This window comes from Scophthalmus maximus, chromosome 13 (assembly GCF_022379125.1).
Source record: "Scophthalmus maximus strain ysfricsl-2021 chromosome 13, ASM2237912v1, whole genome shotgun sequence".
Lineage (NCBI taxonomy): Eukaryota > Metazoa > Chordata > Actinopteri > Pleuronectiformes > Scophthalmidae > Scophthalmus > Scophthalmus maximus.
The window spans coordinates 5,032,501-5,053,288 of record NC_061527.1 but is presented as its reverse complement, the minus strand read 5'-3'; the positions used below and the strand labels follow the sequence as shown (position 1 = coordinate 5,053,288).

At 46.4% G+C, this 20,788-nt stretch overlaps 2 protein-coding genes across 2 annotated transcripts in view; both read right to left on the bottom strand.

The window, feature by feature from the left end:
• LOC118318411 (ephrin type-B receptor 1-like) overlaps positions 1-8,673 on the bottom strand; it is an 82,647-nt gene extending 73,974 nt beyond the window's left edge. The window contains exon 1 of the mRNA XM_035648045.2: positions 8,389-8,673. Coding sequence (XP_035503938.2) covers positions 8,389-8,482 — 94 coding nt within the window. The 5' untranslated portion in view covers positions 8,483-8,673. The remainder of the gene's footprint in view (positions 1-8,388) is intronic.
• A 3,301-nt stretch (positions 8,674-11,974) lies between these two features.
• The window catches only part of gpc1a (glypican 1a), a 34,245-nt gene continuing 25,431 nt past the window's right edge, over positions 11,975-20,788 (bottom strand). Inside the window, exons 3-10 of the mRNA XM_035648555.2 lie at positions 19,190-19,407; positions 18,878-19,051; positions 17,184-17,349; positions 16,500-16,630; positions 15,972-16,112; positions 15,384-15,514; positions 13,708-13,883; positions 11,975-13,405 (exon numbers count right to left, since the gene is read on the bottom strand). Coding sequence (XP_035504448.1) covers positions 13,224-13,405; positions 13,708-13,883; positions 15,384-15,514; positions 15,972-16,112; positions 16,500-16,630; positions 17,184-17,349; positions 18,878-19,051; positions 19,190-19,407 — 1,319 coding nt within the window. The 3' untranslated portion in view covers positions 11,975-13,223. The remainder of the gene's footprint in view (positions 13,406-13,707; positions 13,884-15,383; positions 15,515-15,971; positions 16,113-16,499; positions 16,631-17,183; positions 17,350-18,877; positions 19,052-19,189; positions 19,408-20,788) is intronic.

Sequence of the window (20,788 nt, the reverse complement as noted above, 5' to 3'; positions counted from 1 at the left end):
TACGAAGGATCAGGTTTCCCTCATGCTCGTGTGTGTACTGTGGATTTCGCAGCAGGGGCTATAATGAAAAATTCCTTTTTTTTCATTCCGAGATGTAGTCAGGGCTCAGACGTGTCCAGGTGGACCGGGGGCTCGGAGCACACATTACACTGTATGTTTGCAGTGTAGCCGAGTGTTTGCAGTGCGAATATTGAATCTGGCTCGTGACCGGCGAGATGTCTGAATGCCAACTCCTGTATTTCTTTTCATCCTTTCCCTTCCTTGTGAAACGATGCAAGACAAAGCCTTAAAAGAATCGGAATATAAAAGTGTATTTTTTTGGCGAGCGAAATCCTCAGATTTAGACAGAAGGCTCACATCTGTTGATGCTAATGGGGGGAGGTTTGCTATATTCTCTTAACCTCTGTTTATCTACAAAAGTGTTGTAATTTAAATTCCACACTGCGTTCACACATTGTGATTACAAGCCTGCTAACAGCCACTCAAATAATAAGAGCTTGTTAAAATGGCTCCTGGTGGGAGGGACCTGACACTTATTGGCTCTCTGCTCCATATATCAAAGTACAGGGGGCAAACAACTGGGTTCATCGTCTCTCTCTCTCTGCCTTTTCCCGTGCTTTAGCTCCTTCTCCGCTCATCCCCATCCCTCGTTTGCTCGCTCCATCTCTCAGTGGGGTTTTCTATCAGAGCTGCTGTCGTGCAGCGTAAAACTGTCGGAAATTAAGTCAAAGGAGAACATCCAGGAGGAAAATATACAAACAGGAAAACAGGTCGGATCTGCGGGGTCGTGACGCACGCTCGCGTCCAGTGTGTGACATCCAGAGGACGCGTGTCACGCCTGGACCATAATCGTTCTCCTTCCCGTGGTCAGTTTGCTTCGGCTCCCGAGCGCAACGTCAAGTATGGGTTTGAAGGAGCGCGGACGCTTCGTCAGCCTACCGCGATGTGATGAAGTTTAAATTGAAAGAGGAACGCTGCGGGACGGAAAAGGCGGAGAGCGATTTTGACGAATTGAGAAACAATTCTTGGTCTTGTCAAAACAGTTTATGATTTCTGACTTTTTTTTTGTGTTTGTCAAACTCAATATCTTTGGGTTAAGTACCGATGGCCGAAGACAACAGGCGATATGAATGTAAGTGTTTGCAGCAGTGATAGATTAGTCGATTAATCAATTACACTGTTGATTGACGCACTTTGAAGCATTAGGACTAAGGCAGCAACCCAACTAACAACTCAGTTAAATTAAGCCCTTCAGTGCTTTGTGGTAAGAGCTAACATTAGCACAATAATAAGCTTAAATATTTTCTCTATTATATATAATTCAAAATTAATTATCTTAGTGTTTTTTGACAGTGGGCTGGACAAAACAAACACATTCTAAGATCAAATCTTGGCCTCTGGGAAATTGTGATGGACATTTATTGCCCGTTTTTTAATTTTGGCAATACATTTAAAGACTAAATGATTATTCATTTATGCTCCTTATTATTCACCATGCATTTTGAGATTAGTTCAACATCACTTTGAAATGAAAGCTGATTAAAATTCCTTGTGAGGCGCTCCCTCCGCAGTCTTTCTCAAGGTGAGGTAAAACCAGTGATGTGCGTCCTCTCACTCATTACTGGATATTTCCTCTCCTCCCTTTTTCCTTTTGCAACAACAGTGACACAGTCCTTAATATCCAGCATGGCTATCTGTGAGACCATATGTCCACAGCAGGAACCCTGGAGAGGCTGGCAAAGGGCCCACTTTCGACCAGCAAATAAATAATGGGCCATTATGTTCAATCATATGCTGAGCCGTGCAGGTCTACGGCTCAGAGCAGCAGCATTGCGGCACGCACACGAGAACAGAACAGAGTCAAATAGAATAGAATAGAATTGTAAGGTATACTATTTCTTGAAAGAAAAAGAGACATTTTTGAGAATAGCTATGCCTTTTTGCTTCCGATCCCAATTGTTTGTGAGCAATATCCGCCAATACCGGTGACTTCTTTTTTATTCGTTTAATTTTGTTGCAGCAGCTAGTAAAGCAGACGAGTATTATAGGCTAGTTCGCCCGCTAATTTGCAGCATAACCTAGGCAACAAATGCCATGTGACTGACTGGACAGTAAGAAGAGAAATTGGTAATTGCTTTTTGCCTTCAGACTATCGCCGTCATACGGACGGCAGAAAGTTCTCACCTGGCTTCCCCACCACAAGACACTTTTTATCCTGGCATACGTTGCAGATGGCATATGTTACAGCCACGTCACACACTTGTGCAGCGCCGACATTTTGTCTTTTTGTACCGTGTTGTGCACGAGCTTCCCCTGGCCGATGAAGGGGGGGGGGGGGGGGGGGGATGCACGCTAGGCAGCTTGCTCTCGGCCACACGCACACAAAGTGTTGAGCCAGGTAGTTTCCTTTGGGATTTCATGGCCAGAAATTAACGAGGTGATCGGACTTGGAAGCAAAAAGGCCAATCAGGCGATCAGCTGCATATGGACCAATCCGATCCAAAACATCATAAATCAATCATTCTTCAGTTTTTTTTTATTAATGACAATGACTTCATCTTGTTTATTTGTGTTGAATCAGGAACAACTGGACTTGGTTGTGGTTTCTTGAAGATGTTTCACCTCTCACCCAAGAGGCGTCCTCTTTTGAGATTACAAAACAAACTATCTCAAGGCGTCATCTTGGGCTCTGGGAACATTTTTAGGGTGTTGTGTTACTACAAACAATTTATAGATTGATAGGATAGTGAAAATTATAAAACATGCTTTTGGCACTCAATACCAGTTAAACCTTATTATTATAATAGTACTCTGAATATGAAATTACAAATAAAGCATGTATATTACTAGCATTCCCTATATTGTATGCCAGGTCTTACAAAGAGTTTTGCATGTAACACCCCGTTACTGAAGTGAAACGATGCGGCCGTGCCATCACTAAACTCTTTAAGGAAAAGTCCCGCAAGCCGGAGCAATCTCTGCTCCCCTTCGTGCCCAATTTGCATTTAGAGGCAGCGAATGCATATTTCAAATCCCCCCATGTTTTTCTTCTCTGCAGCCAGAAGGCAGAGGGAGTCAAATGAGGAGGCCCGAGGTCAAGATGAATGAAGGTGTTATTTATCGGCGGAGTCTCCCGCAAAGAGGCGAGAGAAATCATTTTGCCTTTGCTCGAGACAAAGGGTAATTGATGCGGTCGCTTAACTCGCATGTTGACAAAGATAATCAATACGGAAGACGGAACAACTCGAGGTGCACGCCACTGCCGTCTGTCTGCGTTAGTCGGCGTATCGACGGGACTCTGAGCTGCAAATTAGTTGAAGTGACTGTATAATGGACCGGTGCGGAAGGGAAAAGGGGGAATTGTAGGTGAAAAAACAAAAGATTCTTTCATCACCTTCATGCCCACCAGTGATCTGTTCTCCAACAAGTATCAATTATACTTTCATATCGGGGAATATTATTTGTTAAGGTCGGTTTGTTATGCAAATAACCTGAGGAGTTTGAGTGGCTAAGTGCTTTGTACTGCGCAGGCCGTCTGCTCCTCTCTGCAGCTAAAACGCAAATTTATGTCTTTTTTTTAATCAGCAGCGGCAGCTGTGCAAGACAAAGAGTGATCGTGGTTAAATGTCTGTAACGGGGGTTCGGATGCGTATTAACTGTTGCTGTTGATATAAACAGAGTAGTCGGCGTGCAGGTTGTATATGCAGCGGAGGGGGGGGGGCACTCGTTTTATATTCATATTCGTGGCACTTTCCAGATGTGTGTAGGTTGTAGTAACGCCCAGAGGTCAGAGGTCGGGCACCAGCGCAGATTCGCTAACTGTTCCATGTCAACGTGGCACAAACCATGAACATCAATGTCGCCGGTCTGTGTCCAACTTCTTTTCTTTGTTGAATGTCACCTCCATCTCTCTCTCTCTCTCTCTCTCTCTCTCTCTCTCTCTCTCTCTTATTTGCTCAATGTCATCTCTCTATGTTTGGTGATTGAATTAAAGAAGGCGTATGCCGCCCTCAGAAACATAAAATCAATAACCTTGTTAAGGGACTGTCCAATTGTGCAGTTTTGATGCTTGTAGCCTCATGGTGGACTTAATTCACGCGAAGGGTTGGACTTTTAACAGCAAAAACTTTCATATCACATTTGCAATTTTTTTTAAATTATACACAATCGGCGAAAAAACAAAAGTTTGCACGAATTGACTAGAACATTTGGTTCGGTTCAGTCTTACACCAATATTTTGTCAATCACTGCTCTCCCCAAAGTCAGTTATGAAACTTCAACTTCAAATACTAACAGAGTTTTAAAAGGAAAATATTAAAATGCTGCGTCACTTTAATGGGCAGAAACTTCAACTTTTAATTTGCTAATGAAGACTATGAGCCTCGTCTTGGACTTGCACCAAAATGACGCGGAGAACCACTCTGGCAATAGCGACGTCTACACTATAAACCATTTTTCAGAACATGTCGTGCAGACTGCATCTGAAGGGGGATGTACATTGTGACCCAAACATTTGGGTGATGTAAATGCTGCCAATGAACTATGCGTTCCAAAAAAGGTGTATTTTTCCTCAGTAACTGACATGACTCATCACTGATCCGGAGGACCAACGAGTTGTTCTTCCTTGAATATGTGATCAGGATTGTTGAGCTGTGTGAAAATTCACAGGCGAGGTGTGAAGATTATATAGTCACACTAACATAACTTAATATTAATCACTCAGGCGGTGACCAACTTTCGAATCAGATTTGCTCGTTCAATGTGAATATCCGACTGTCAGATTTTCGAAACAGGGTTCGGCGAGACATTCAGGGGTGACAGTGATGTTCCAGGCGATAAAGATGAACTAATGCGTGGCGCTATTGACGCTGATGATATATTAATAGTTGCTGTGAGCTGTAAATTCTCAGATCCTGACCGGGCACACACAAGCTGCTCTCAGACACGTCCTGAAGTCTGGACTTTTTCCCTGAACTTCCCCGGAGGAGCTGTATGTGAGAATGCAAATTTTCCGCACATGGTTTGTGTCTCCCGGAACTGACATGTCCTCCGGGAGACACAAACCGGTAAACTTCCAAGTGAGGAAATGGTGGGAACGTCTTCAGAAGAAGCGGCTGAACGCTCTGCCCCGGGTTCCCCAGACACGTCTTACTTCTGGACGATCTACTAATGGCTTCTTCGTGCGTCATTCGCGTAAGTTCACGTCTGACAAACGGCCTCAGACTCCTCCTGCTTCCTGGTCTGCAGCTGCCGTTGGAACCTGTCACAGACAGTTTCACCAAGCGGACAGGACGACTTGAGGGAGTGAGATGATTTTTACCCCAGTGTGAAAAACAGGAGCAACTTCTGGAGAGCTGAATGTCCCCTGAATTACACCGCACCGACTGACAAATGCAAAAATGCTCAGCTCGAGGAGTCTCCAGCTGATGATTCGAACCGTAGACTCTCAGGGCGCGGCACAATTAATCGCCACTCAGTGAACACTGGACACGTTACGTCCTGAACCACCTTGATGCGGGAAATACGCCACCAAAATCTCGGTACCTTTCGGGAGAGGAAAACCAAATTTATCCTGGAACGATTTGAATGTTGTGTGTAAAAATACATATTTAACCCTGAAGGGGAACAGACCAGGGAACATCGGCCTCAGGACTGGTGCGAAAGGATCATCCTTCAAGCATCCTACACTTTTCCCCAGTTCAACTATCTGTCTGTCACATTGATAACCTGTCAACAGATGGATACGGAGACCACATCTTTAAAACATGAGCTGGCGAAGCACAGTGCAGGGTACAGTGCGTGAGCGTGTGTGTGTGTGTGTGTGTGTGTGTGTGTGCAGTGTGTCATCTGCATATCTCTTTCGCAATGATTGTGTAATAGGTTTCCCCCCGAGGAGATCATTTGTTCATCATTTGCGGCACACACATACTCACACACATACACACACAAACACACACAAACACACACACACACACACACACACACACACACACACATACACACTCATACTGAACAAAGTCACAAATTGCAGCCTGTCATGTTAATACCAGCATCTAAAACAGGATCAACAGTGTTTAACCTTTAGCATTCCCACAAGATGACAGATGGGGCTGCAGCAAGTTCGTGTTCGGGGGGGGCAGTTTACATGCACGATCAGAAATAATATGTGCAGAGTAACCAAATATACAAGTGCACATTTCAATGTGCACCCTTTGCCTGTATGGAATCGTAAAAAAAAAAAAAAAAGGAGCGGCACAACAATTCCGGATTTCTAAATTTAGCTCCAAGAGAAAGAGTGGAAAGAAATTAACTCCTCGACCCCATTGACACTCAACACTGACATAAAATGTCGTAAAAAACGACATAAAATCTTCACAGTTGAGAAGCTGGAACCAGCAAATGTTTGTCATTTTCTTCTTGAAATTACAAAAACAATCAGACGTAGAATATTGCGCGTTCATTTTCTGTCAGAAAACTTGCAGACTAATCGCTGCAGCGCCAAACTGAACTTCACCGGAGACTAAATGATCAATATCGATAATTAACAACACATAAGATGTGAAGGGGGAAAAAAAGAGTTGACTTGCTCAGTCAATGAGTTGGCTGGACAGAAAATGGATCGCCAACAGTTCTGATGATTGAAGAGCATCCGACAAGTGGCTCTACAGCTTCGCAGAAGGTGCGAAAGGTCGGCGGAGTTTCTGGACTGCTGATGGATCAGCTCCGCTCGAGGCCCTGAGGGTTGACAGAGGGCAGGTGCACGCGGGGCGGAGTCGAGTCGCAGCAGTGACTGTGTCAGCGCAGCGGGAACGCTTTACACCAACGGGCTCACCACGACCACTAAACAACCCTCCGCCCCACACTGTACATATTCTTCTCTCCTCTCTGTTGTAACCCTCTCTCTCACACACACACACACACACACTGCGTTTTGTTCAAAATATCAAAATAGACCTGTCCTTCCACACATTTACATGTGTCGTAATGGGGAGGAGGGGGGGGGGCATCATTACGCGCACCATTAAAACTCAGCAGTAGGCTAATCTGGCGCCTCCGTGAGGGGCGGCGGCGGCGGCGGGAGCCAGAGGAGAACATGGGAGTGGAGGATAAGAGAGGAGGCTACAGGAGAAGGAGTGTCAGCCGACCCGAACAGTGTGTGGAGAACGTGAGAGGAGCAGCTGAAGGAGAACTTGAGGACGAGCGGGAGCAGCAGGAGGCGGAGGACGGGGGGGGGAAAGGAGGAAGCAGCAGCAGCAGCAGGTGGTGGTGGTACATGGGGAGGAGGATGTGCTTGAGGTGATGGAGCGGGAGGAAGAGGGAGTGTAGGTGAAACCTTACGGACGAGGAGCAGGAGTTTGACGAAATGCTCGCAGAGGTGCACTGACTGCAGGGAGAGGGAACAGGAGGCGATGGGGAGAAGGAGCAGCGGCGGCAACAGCAACAACAACAAAAGAAAGTAATGCATGGGGAGATGAAGCTGGAGGAGCAGCAGGAGGAGGAGGATGATGATGATGATGCTGCGGGGAGGGAGCAGCAGCAGGAGCAGCATGCAGCGAGGGCTGCTCGGGGAGGAGCAGCAGGAGCAGGAGCTGGGTGTTTTCCGTGCGAGGAGCAGCAGAAGCGTAGGTAGGTGTTGCTCTGGGGGAGGTGGGAGGAGGCCGTATAGAGAGGCAGAAGCTGATTTTTGGAAAAGGAGCAGGGGGTGAAGATGCTTCGGGGGCGGGGGGAAACATGAGGAGGGGATGTGGGGGGACGTGGCAACAGCTGTACGCAGGAGTCACCGACTACCTGCCAGCTATATCATTACGATTCATACATCATCTGACCTGTGTTTAGGAACACGCTCAACAGCAAACAATATATGATACGGTATACTCAGATCATGGCACAATAGGTAGCGGAAAAATGACGAGAACACAATTGGGGACGTGGTCTCACGTCCCTTGAGATTACTAGAAGACGATTTTCATATTGAAAGAATTTTGAAGTAAACAATATTTTGGAATAACAAAGCCTGACGGTGACATGTTCCCCCACTTTGTGTCCATGTGTGCACAGTGATGTGTCTTCAACCTGCAGCACAGAACAACGGTCCCAATTCAGCTGCTGAAAGCCTCTCACCCCTCATTTAAACCCAGACAAGTCACTCTGACGAAGTGGGTAAAAACTTCACGTGATGAATTGCCAAAGGGAATATCACACAACACAAAGTTCCAGTGTGTAAGTACTCGTCACGGGGATAATCTGACAGGTTCATTGGCAAGATGCTTAACAGCATCCTCCCTCTGGATTCCGTGCGTAAATCGGTCCAAGGACTTCCGTGCGTAAATCGCCCACCCCTGCCCGCACCGGCCCGATGCGCCATCCCCGTCCCCTTGCCCCCCTTACCTTCCACCGCATGCACCGAAGTCATGACGAGGAGGAGCGCCGCGACCCAAGTGGCCGGCGTCGGCATCGTGGTTCCCCGCCTGTCCGCTCCCATTATCCGGCTGACAGAGAAAATCCCCCCACAGAAAACACGCGGCAGTTCCTCCGGCGTACGGTCACATCTCAGTCCTCTTGGTGCCCGCGTGTGCACTGTGTGTGAGTGTGTGTGTGTGTGTGAGTGTGTGTGTGTGTGTGTGATGCACCGGCAGAGTCAGCGGGGACTGAAGTGGATAAACTGCTGGTGGATCTCCCTCCTCTTTCTCTCTCTCTCTCTCTCCCCCCCCCCCCCCCCCCCCCCCCCCCCCGTCCTCCGCTTTCTCACACCTTCCTATCCAATCGGGAGGGAGCTCGGCGGATCTTAAACCAATCACCCGTTCTTTTCCACCTGACCCAAGCTTTATCCCCAGTGGTCCGGTCCCCCCTCGCCTCCCCTCCCTCCCTCCATCCCTCTCCTCTCCTCTCCTCCGCACCGGCGCGGTGGCTCTGTTGTAAGGAGACAGTGACACCCAGTGGTCACTCTGGGCAGTACAGCAGTCAGACCGGCACCAGAGGAGAGGCTGGTGGCGGCGGTGATGGTGGTGATGATGATCAATCCCTCATGTGCACTTATGAATGACCTGGTCCTCGTTGTGGGAAACACCTTTGAGATCTGGTAGGACAGGAGATTTGGAGCAAATCTGTAGAAACTATGTGACACACATCATGTCAACGCGGACCAGAACCTCAAATTTTATGTTCCCAACATCCTATAGAATCCATGTCATGAAGAGGTGAGTCTGATTTTTAGAGCAAAGGCAGACTCTACCCAGCAACATACAACTTGGTAGGTATACACTGTACTATATATGACTTATAATTTAACTCCTAATCTCTCCCAAACGGAACATTTCCCGATTAATTTCTCTCCATTTTGAGAAGCAATTCTCTCGATTTTTTGTTTTTCGGCTATGCAGGTCCAAGACTCTGTTTTTAAAATATGATTTTATCCACATTCAGCAGCGTCAAGGTCCCGACACACATCTGTCCTTGTACTTATGCTGTAACTCCCATAGACTGTATATGAATATGGACGTATTAGTCACGGGGTCTGGAAAATGAAGCCAATGCAGAAGTGCCTTAAGTCTCCGCCGCTTGTGTCAACCTGCACTTACCGAGTCAACTTTGGCATTTGAACTTTCATCCAGTGTTTTTCCTTTTTGATCCTCACATTTGGGGTCCAATTTTGAGTCATGGCCTTCATTTGATGGTGGTGACAATTATCCGTTTTCCCTCAGATGTGGGAGTTAGAGCTTCCACAACAGGTTCGAACTATCCCGACTGGTCTATTGATTAAAGACATCACAATGACCCTTTTCTGTTACAGAAAATATTTAAAAAAATCTCGGTATATTCTCATCACTCGAAAGAAGTCAACGCCTCCCGGTGAAATTCTGCTGGAGGCCAGAGGTGCACAGGAGAATCTGCACGTCAATCAAAAGAAAACATGATCCATCAAGGAGCTCTAATGCCCAAGTTTATTCATAGATGTTGACAGACATGAACTTTGGAAAATGTTCCGAAAATAGGGTGTATATTTTCCGAACATTATTTTTTAAATTATATTAAAAGGTCAATACACTCTTGAAGTGTTTGTCCTGTTGCTCATCTCCTCCATCTTCTGCAGCTCCCGATATCTCTGTTATTAAAGAAATACGCTTTGGGATGACACCAACAACCCATGACAACAGTCGCCGTCGTCCGTCGGCTCCTGCATCCGGGTACAAACTGACCCGTATGTCGAAGTGGCCTGTGGGAAAGCGAAAGGCCCACGAAGACGAACAGAGGGACACGCTTCTTCTCTGAACGCCAGCAGGCGGGTCGCATGTCAGAACTCCAAGAAAAACACACCATCACTGAGTTTCTCTCTTGTGAACCGCAAGGCGCACACTTACCAGATCGATCACGATTATGCTTGTACCGTCTCCGGACGGCGTCTTGAATCGGCGCAGCAAGAGTCTCTTAGTTTTTCCAACGGCAGCTCCTCATCTGAGGGATTTAGAAATGTCCACTTCCATCATGAACAGTCAGTTCAGCGTCAATAAATCATTATGTCCGTCTGTACACGGCCCAGTAATGGTCAACAGTGTTGTGGGTCTGCCCACTCAATCTCCAATTCTTACCTTTGTTTCCACATCATCCACAATTGCAAAACAAGACACGTCTCAGGAAAGTGATGTGGAGAAAAGTGTGAAATGTGAGCCCTGCACACCGAAACATTCAACTCCTCCACCGCTCCAAAATAGAAACTTGCCCGTGAAGTCTTTGTGCCTGATCCTGTGTGTGTGTGTGTGTGTGTGTGTGTGTGTGTGTGTGTTGATGCCTCCCACTCTGCTCCGTTGTGTTGTATCAGATTTTAAACATCAGCATCAGGAAAATAAATCATTCATTAACTCCAAACCCCCTGACTGGTGCAGAACTGTCACACACACACCCCCCCCACACACACACACACGGCCTCGTTTCCCCCCAGCAGGGCCACGCGAGGCTTGTCACTGCCTGTTACGAGGAGCTTATATGTTTATTTATAGTTGTTGAAGTGCATCTGGCAAGTCGAGCGTTTTGGTAGAAAAGAAACTGAGGCAAAAATCCTCCTTGATTTGACGTTTCTGAAGTTTGGGTGAGGGGCGACATGTATGAGCGGGCGTGGCTCGCGGTGACTTCCCACCGCACCTGGCAGAAATGGGGCATCAGTCACAGATGGTGTGAAGAGAACAGTTATAGTTCATAGTTTGTTTATTTCTGTCTTGCAGATGAAAGCCTGTAAAAACGGATGAAAACGTCTGTCACACGATGAGAGGAAGAGGAAAGAGACATGCAGCCTGTTGTTACGGCAACAGGATCAATGTTAGATGAAAAGACTTATACCACAGTTTTGGATAAATATGGCAATAATGTAAAAGTACTGCCAGAACCTCATCCATTACCACATCTTACTGTATTTTTTTTAATTTTTTTTATCGCTACAAAAACAGTTTTTTTACAATCAAGATTCTTCCCATTTGGAACTTTTGAAATGTCTTTGTGGACAGAGGAACACAGTGTTACCCAATCAAAGGGGGTGGAGCCAACTGGCTACAGGTGTGACACGTTATCGCCAGGTGCACACGATCACCAGAGCGGGAGACAGGAAGTAAATAATGCAGAACCACACCAGGAAATCACGGGCCCAAGGAAAGACGAAAAAAAAGTCCACAAAGATAAATCAAAAGTCCATCAAAAGTTCCACACAGGGGCATGATCGTGACAGCATGTTAATTAGTGACACTTAACGGTGCTCTTATTCATTTTACTATCCTATTTCCAGTTTTTAAAAAATGCTAAGCTGACTATCTGTGCTGTAGTTTCATGTCCGGCAAACAAATACGAGTGTGGTTGAGCTTTTTCCTGTAACCCTTGGCAACCACGACTGTGTACTGCCAGACTTTAATTCCTTTAATAGATGTGAGTGAATGAATAATAATCAAATCAATCCATCCACGAAATGAATACAAAAAAAAGTCCACTGCAACAATCGAACAGAGTTTAATGAATGAAATGTGCTATTCAATACACTCAGGAAATAATGAAAAAAATCAGCTTGATACACAACCCCCGGTGTGTGTACGTGTGTGTGTGTACGTGTGTGTGTGTGTGTGTGTCAGAAGTCCCACATGTACCAGTATAGCAGTGTAGACTGAAAAGCAGGCATGCCGAGCAGGTGGCTAACGTACACGTGTTGTCAATATTCTGCGAGTATCATGTACTGTCTGTACAAAAACTGAAAACCTTGTCGTTGTCTTTTTTTAATAGTGATGCAATTTACTTCTTTTTTTTAAACATTATTCACTGACAAAAATCTGGTGAGTGTGTTTTCACAAATGTTCAAGGAATTAAGGGAACTGCATGTTTGTGCTTTGATGAAGATGCTCATTTCTTTTTCTTTCTTTTTTTTTACAAAGGTGAGTTGGTAAAAAAACAAAAAACAATCCAATCACAAAATCTCATTTCAAGATTGTGATAATTCATCAGCATACTGCAAACGTATCCAACTGACAATGTATCTGTTTATGCCAACACACACACACACACACACACACACACACACGCACACACTGAAACATCTGGACAACCACATCACAGATTATGGAGAATTTTTTTTGTGCCAATATTGTATTATACTGTACATTCATGGCTGATTATGGTGCCAGTCCTTTTCGCTAATGTACACAGACATTTACAGCTTACACAATGTTTGCCAAGGCATAGACAGCCTCCAGCTATAAAATGAAATCAAAAGTGTTTGCTGAACGCACCACGTGTCGGGGCACTAAACATTTCTTTCATCGAACAATGCCACCGGCTGACTGGACACTGGAGCCAAATGAACCTGATAGAAAGTCAATGAGTCATTATCGATGTCCTCCTCATCTTCATCCTTGTAAGGTCAGCGTTCTCTTCTTCGTCTTCTTCGTCTCTCATAATCCCTCATCACAGGAATCCACTGAAACCAGCCCGAGAAAACCAAATCACACTCAAACTAAGACATATTCAAACAGAGCGAAACAAAAACAAAACCAAAAAAGAACATTGTCAATGTCAATTTTTTTAGTTCCTCTCGGTCAAAAGAAAAATCTTGTCCAAACTGTCTCTTTTTTTTCTCTTTTTTTTTTTTGGCAATGTAACTTTCCAAATCTCTCCAAAAACCCCATTTGAGTCCGTCCCACAGTTCGGGCCCCCGCCGTGGCCTCCGGAGTCTGATCGGCGGCAGCGGCGGTCCATCATCGCTGGAGCAGCAGGAAGACCAACGGGAGCGGGAGAAGGAGGCCACAGAGGCGGGCGCGAGACGCGGCTGCGCCTCGGACTCGGTTGTTGTCGGGCGAGTAGGCGTACAGTCCCGGTCTGTTGTGGGGACACTGTCCGCCCACGCACATCCCGCTCCCTGAGCCGCTGATGTCGTCGCCTGGGGGAGGGGAACGGAGAGAGACAGGAAAACACATTATTAAAGGGAAATTATTGTTGTTTTTTTATATATATAATTAAAAGGATGACAAAGACTTTCACTTTTCAGTTTGTAATTATTGAGAAATTATTGAATGGGGACCATTTAACCTGCATGAATGGAATCGATTTTATCAATTTTTATTAAGTTTATTAGTCATTAGCTGAGAGTATCTGGTCCGGAATCACTCAATCGCATCATGTTGTTGTGAAGGGAGAAACATTATTAGAGAAAAATGGAAGGCGTTTTTTTTTTTGACTCACTGGCATCTTGGAAATCCACGTCATTTCCGTCCAGGGCGTTTTTCAGCCTGTTGCTCATGATCTTCAGCTGCATGATCTGCTGCCGGATCGTCATGTCCGGCTTCGTGATGTCGAGCTCCACCTCGGGATTGTTGATCTGATTGGCCAAGCCGTCGCCCATCACCTCTGGAAGATATCTATCAGGATGGGGGGGGGATTAAAGCTACTGTAAATACTGTAATTTTGCAATTTATTAGGTACACTTAGCTAAATCTAATGCCGTCTAATACAACAGACCTAATAAAAAAAATATTATATCATAATTTCGTCATGATCCAATTCCATTGAAAGTAGATACACAATGTTCTTGAATCACTGACCTTATCCCAATTTTAGATCTTAATCTGCCATTTGAATTATCGAGAAACTGATCGGAATGTCCTCACTCAGGGTTGAAACCTCCCGGTCCTCACACGTAGAGAGGTACAACAACTCCACCGCACCATTTGCGCAGCGGTGGGATTTATTTATGTCCTTGAAACTGCTTAAAAGAATGTTCAACCGCCCCATTCAAACTCCACACTTCAGGACTACACCACATCTTCCACTCAGCCTCCACTAGAGGTCGCTGTCCACAGCACAGTAATAATTCACTCTGCCACACCTACGCACACATACACATTTCATATTTCCTTAATCTGTCACACGCAGTCAGCAATTCATCTATATTTCATGGCCACGCTCATACTTCTCTCCACACACACACGCACACACACACACACACACACACACACACACACACACACACACACAAGCACACACATACTATATTTCATGCCTTTCGACTGTCATATATCTCTGGTGTGCTCTGCTCAGGAATCTCATCAGTTGGCAGTCATCCAACCGCTTTCAAAGCGTGCGAGTTGTGTGTGTGTGTGTGTGTGTGTGTGTGTGTGTGCACACAGAGGGGGGGCTGAATAACCTGTATGCATATCAACGTGGCATCAAATTGTTCTGTAATCCATTTATACATGGATTGAGGCAGGCTGAAACAAACAGCAGGGGCGTGTGTTTGTGTGGCCATGAATGATTGCGTCGCAGGATGTGAATTTTTCTACGCGGAATAAATTTCTGCTCAGAATACATTTCTTCTGCTCGGGATACAGTTCCGCACACCCGCTCGCTCCGTCTCTGTTTCACGACACAAAGGATACAGCAAGAAGAAGAGAACTGGCCTGTACCATAGCAGCTTTAAGTAAGCATTAAAGAGCACACATACATTTTCTTTTTGGAATGAGCCTATGCAGATTTCAGACCATGCCAGGGATTTATTTGAACACTCTACAGTCAATTTTAACCGGCGAGGAGGAGGCGAAGGGTTAATAGTACTTCCCTCGGTTGTAGGAACCTCGTCTAACTTCCTTCCTTACAAGTGTAGTGGATTAAAAAAACAAACAAACCATGAAATGCAGGACTGAATGAAACTTGAATGTCTCTATAGGCTGCAGCCAGGGGAGACGCTCATTCCTGTGTTTTGGCCAAAGGGAATCCTGACGCTGGAGGATGAGGAGGGTGATGAGGATTTAAATGGAGAGGTTCGATTCAACTGGCCGTGTGGGGGAATTTAGTTCACTTTCCAAAAACGATCGAGAAACTTGTCGAGACCAGAAGGACCGTTTCCCTGGTTTCTTCCTCACCTGGCCTTGGTGATGCCGTTCCAGCATTTCTCCTGCGCGGCGCCTCCTGCTGCCAGTTTGCTGCAGATGGCCACCGGGAGCTGGACCCAGTACTGTCTCATCTCCCTCAGCTTACTGGAGAGGTCGGACACCTGAGGACGGGAGCATCCAGATTTATCTTGGATGGATTCGCAGGTGCCAATAAGTCACGTCGCAAAAATCCTTTAGTATGGAAGTCATAGTGTGTTTTCATCACATTAAATAAAGATGTAAACCTGCAGTACATTGAATTCATAATCATCAGTGAATTATTTAGACGTTATCTGTGGTTGTCCTTGTTTTACATGTACAGTGCATCTTCCTGTACATTTGCGTGCAAGTACACGTTGCTCTCAAGGACGTCAAATTCCCTGAGTGACCGAACATCCTCGGCAGGTAAAAAGCTGACGCTAATCTGACGAGCAATACAAATTGAAATTCCCATTATCCATCCCACTGTAGCACCCGGGAGGCTGATTGCGATTTTTTTCCCTCGGTTTATGTAAAAATAAAAACTATTAATAGTATTTATTTTTGCCCAGAACTGTGTATCGTGCACATGCAACACACCTGCATCTCCAGCCTGAGTCCGGCCGTCGGGGAGGGTTTGTACTCGGAGGCCGTCAGGGAGCCGCTCTTCCTCCTCTGCTGCTCGTGGAGGGCGGGACTTCCTGTGCCCGGTTCACCTGGATGACCACACGTCTGGTACACCTGCACACAGATACGGTACGGTAAGACCTGACGAGCTGAAAGGTACAGGCCCGGGGGTGATTTGCTGGTCTGCCTTGCAACACTTGTGAGTGCTCAAACGATCCACTAGATGTCGCCATAGGCAAATAGTTTGGATTTAGAAAACTGCAAGAACTGAGAAAAATGGCCGAGACTGTTTATGGATGCACTTGTCCAATAATGAACCTCAACATATTCGTACAGTAAAAGGACAGCTGGTAAATTATGGCAACACAATAAAGGTTGCCTTTGAGCCCAACACCACTGGAGCATATTGCTGATTCTATCTCTGGTGTAAGTGCTTTTTTAAGGATAATAATTCTGTCTCTGGATGATTTTGAATGTTTCTACATGATCCGATTGTCTTACTTTGGCTGTGAACGCGTCCACGTTCTCCTGCTGGTAGTGAACGGCCTCGTAGATCCGGGCGGGGATGGAGGAGAGGACCACGTCGAGGCTGGGCTCGGTGCTGAAACTCGCCACCACCTGGATCATGGTGTCTGGGCAGGGGAAGGAGGGGAACCCGTCAAAAACTGTGCGGGGGGTGTGGTTAAATTCACATTCAGCAGCATTTAACCCTGATCGTGAAGAACAAAACTATTGGTTTGGTATCACCTCGTTCATTTCTCACGTTGACGTTGAAACAGTTTCAGTAAAAATGTGATCATGTCATCAGATACGGAACAGTTTGCATTTATGCATTCGACTTTCAAATTCCTGCTCGGTGATTCACGTCAACGCTAATACCGCTCGTCTCCTCAGTTCTTATCTGATCCACACCAGATGATCAGTCGCACCCCGTGGGCCTCTGCGTGAGAGAACCTTTTTGTGGTTAGTAGTTAAAACGGCATCTGTTCGCGAGGAAGTGCGGGTTTTGTGGGATTCGTCATTAGCATAATGAACGCCCCCCCCCCCCTAAATTTGCATCCACCTGTTCCGCTCTGCGGGTTTCATTCACAAAAATGATTATCAAAGTGTAAAAAACAAAAGAACAACGCTTACACTGAGGGTTCCACTCAGACTCATGGCATCTGTCTGAACATACATATTTACCTATGAGGTTTTGCCACTCGGGGTCCAGGTCGGCCTGGTTGGCCAGGCAGCCCTTCATGACGTTGGAGCAGTAGTTGGAGCAGGGTTTGACGGACGCCATGCCGCGGCAGTGGGGGCAGTAGACCAGCTTCATCAGGGCCTTCGTACAGTCCGGACTCAGAGAGACCTGGCGGAGGGGGGACAGCGCAGTGAGCATCGGCGAACTCCACCTGCGCAGCGCATCCGGAGTCGTCTGAGATGATCGCGAGAGGCCCGTTTTCTCGATCGCATGTTTAAAAGGAAATGGAAGTGGTGCAGTGCCCGTTCAGCCTTTCCCCTCCTCTCTCAAGTTACCCGGCGATGGCCCGTCACGCGCAACAGGGGACAATGGACGGAGCCGTGGAGGCCGGAGTGCGGGGACAATGAGGGAGACGCAGCCTGAGGAAGGGGGCGGTGAAAGGCCTCCTTGTCAGCCCTTAATCAGTACACGCTTTCCGTTACACCTTCGGCTTCCGATCGAGCACACACAAGTCATGAGTGGTGTCCGATTTCCACGGCGGGTCTGTTTTACCGCGACCCCCTCACAGATCCGACGGAGGACGCTCCGAAAACCGAGGGCAGGAGCTGAGGAGCACTTGTGTAATCCGTTCCTGTCGACATCGAGTCCGCATCAATTTGTGTCAAATTTGTGTGGCAAAAAAATGTTTTGTTGGGTGGCAATGTGGTTTGAGCGATGATCGATGCATAAAGTCTGCACGCATTATAATAATGCAGCTATGGACAATAAATGAATGTGGACTCGATGTTCACTGTGATGGATTACACCCGAGGTTCTCAAAGAAGGAGGCGGGGCCTCCCCAGGGAGGCTCAGTGATTATAAGCGAACAGAATTAATATTGAATCAGTTACTACAAAGCTTATTAAAAGGAAATCATGTGGAAAATAATTGGATGTGCGATTTGGTTCGTGTAAGACAGTAGAAGAAAAATAAACGCCTCAGGAAAGACCTTTATATTTAGTGTTGTCTTAAGCAAAGTCCAACAGCAATATAAGAATTTGTTTGCTCGATTGTTGAGAAATATCATTATCGCAATTGCGTGAGCATCCAGCGCAGCTTTTTTCCGAGCTCTTGTCTGAGACGAAGCCCACAGTCTCAGGCTGGATTACACAAAATGTTTGGGAACTAAAGCGAGTCAGAAACCACCAGACGAATGCATTCAAATGTCTAAAGACTCATTCCGGATTTCCGTCGCTCCTCCGGCACAGTAAACTGAACATCTTTGGTTCGTGGACAGAACAAAAGGCCTGCTCTACATGTGAGCTGTGGAAAAAAGGTCAACGCACGCCAAGCCGCTGGTGAAGGGAGGGTGTCAAAAGAAAATCTTGTTGTGACCATATGAGCTAATACGCTTAGTCATGTAGAAATAACACGGAGTGTTTGAGAAAAAAAAGCAGTTAGAGTTAAAAACATAATGACAGCCATAATTTGAAATCAACAGTGTCATCCCTCTAAATGAGAGCTTTGTTCCGACGACAGAGTCTGACTCTTACATTTTGATGATGATCTTTGTTTTTGTCAATTTTAGGGTGGAGACTGTTTTCTTTCTGACGGTTAGGGTGTGACGCCGAAACATCCATCATATCATATCCACCTTGCTCTGCTGGGACTCAGCCAAGCAGGCCTTAGTCACATACACACACACACACACACTCACCTGCGAGACCTTCCTGACCACCTCCCCGCTGACTATCAGCCCCTGGACAAATGACCGGGCTGTGACAAAAGCCCGGATCACCTTCGCCTTCATGTCCCGGGGGACGTCTCCGAACGGCCGCAGCGTCTCCTGTTGCTTAGCGACACACTCAAGGTAGTCCTCTGATAGGCTGACCTGGCAGACGGAGTCGACAGTGGCAGAAGAATATGACCTTCCCTCCTGACCTTCCCTCCTGACCTTTACTACCACATTGTCATTCATATTTTCCTTTTTCTTTTCATTACTCTGCATATAATCTGTGTCCCTACTCACATCTGCGGGGGCGGAGGTTTTGAACGTGCGCTCCAGGAGGCGGGACCAGAACTCGGTCAGGGTCTCGTCCAGGTTGAGAGCGGAGCCGCGGTAGTACTGACGCAGGTCGGTGTAGAGGTCGGCATACAGACGGGTGTTCTGCGAGTAGAGAGGGCCGAGCGGGGACAGCGCCTCCTGGAGGGAGCGCTCGGAATGACTGTGCAGCTCAGTGAAGTAGGCTGGAGGAGGAGGGAGGGAAGGAGGGACAGAGGGAGGCAAATAAGACGGTGAAGATCACACTCACATTCAAGCTACAAGTGTGTAATATTTAGAAGAACTTATTCACAGAAATTGTTATATATTTTCCATAACTATGTGTTCATATATGTATAATCACCTGCAACAAAGGGCCAATGTTTTTTTCGTCAACTCTGAATGAGTTAAATACAGTGACATGAGGTGGACCCGACCTCCGCTTAAGTTGCCACGTTTGCTACGTTGCGTTGAACACGGTTGTTGCACAAAACGGTGCGCCACCCTAAAGTGTCCCCTGTTGGATGCTCAGTTGGTTGCGGTTTGCAACTTTACGACCAGATGCCGCCAGAAAATGACACACTGGGGCTTAAAACGTACTGTAACTTGTGAAGCTAAAGCTAACCTCACATGTTAGCATTTTAGCAGTTAAACACCCAGTAGACACAGTTTGGTGCGGCCCGCACCATTTTTTCTTTTCAATTTACGGAGGCTGGGCTGCGCCGAAGACACGGATATCTTTTCCAGGCGCACACACAAAAGCGACAGCTAACGGACGGCGAGGAAATATTCACTGATTTTTAAAAAAAAAACTTGTGTTGCTTTAGAATCGCTTACTGCCCCTTTAAGCCATTGGTAATATTCAAAAAAGTGATTCATTTTGAAACAGTTGCTTTTCAAAAGCAATTAATATTCAGGAAAATGTATTAAATACGTGGATTTGTTGCTCAGGCTTATCACATCAATGGAAATGTACTTTGATAGGTACATTTCTGTCCTGACATCTCACTCCGTTTAACACTTTTTTTTTTTAAAGGTCTTTTGTGGCCTTCCTCTGCTGCCAGATGGATTCGGAGTGATGGAGAGGTGAAACCGAGAGAATAAGGGCGTGAGCGAGCTGTCGGTGCAGTACATGGGCCTGGGCTTCTCCCTCCTTCAAAGGCCGTGGACCATCGCCAGCCTGTTCTAACCACAAGCAGATGGACGGCCACGTTATTGCTACTGAGGTGGCCTGCTGCTTCCAGACTAATAACACTGTCCTCCTCCTCCTCCTCCTCCTCCTCCTGCTGCTCTCTGTTTTTCTTTTCTTTCTTTATTCTTCTTTTTTTTTTTTTGAATATGCATTCACTTTTAATTCTGGGCACTAATGACACGTTTCTCACTTGCTGTATTTCTCTGTCTCTCTCCCTGTTGGTATCAGTGCCACTCCGCGGTCTATCCTTCTTTATCTTCCTCCCTCCGTCCCCCGCTTGCTCTGATGTGCAGTGATCTGCAGACTTCGGCTCCTCAGTGGGTCAACTGCTCATTAGCTGAACCAGCCACTGCCCCAGGGGGACGCCCCTCTGCTTGTGTGTGTGTGTGTGTGTG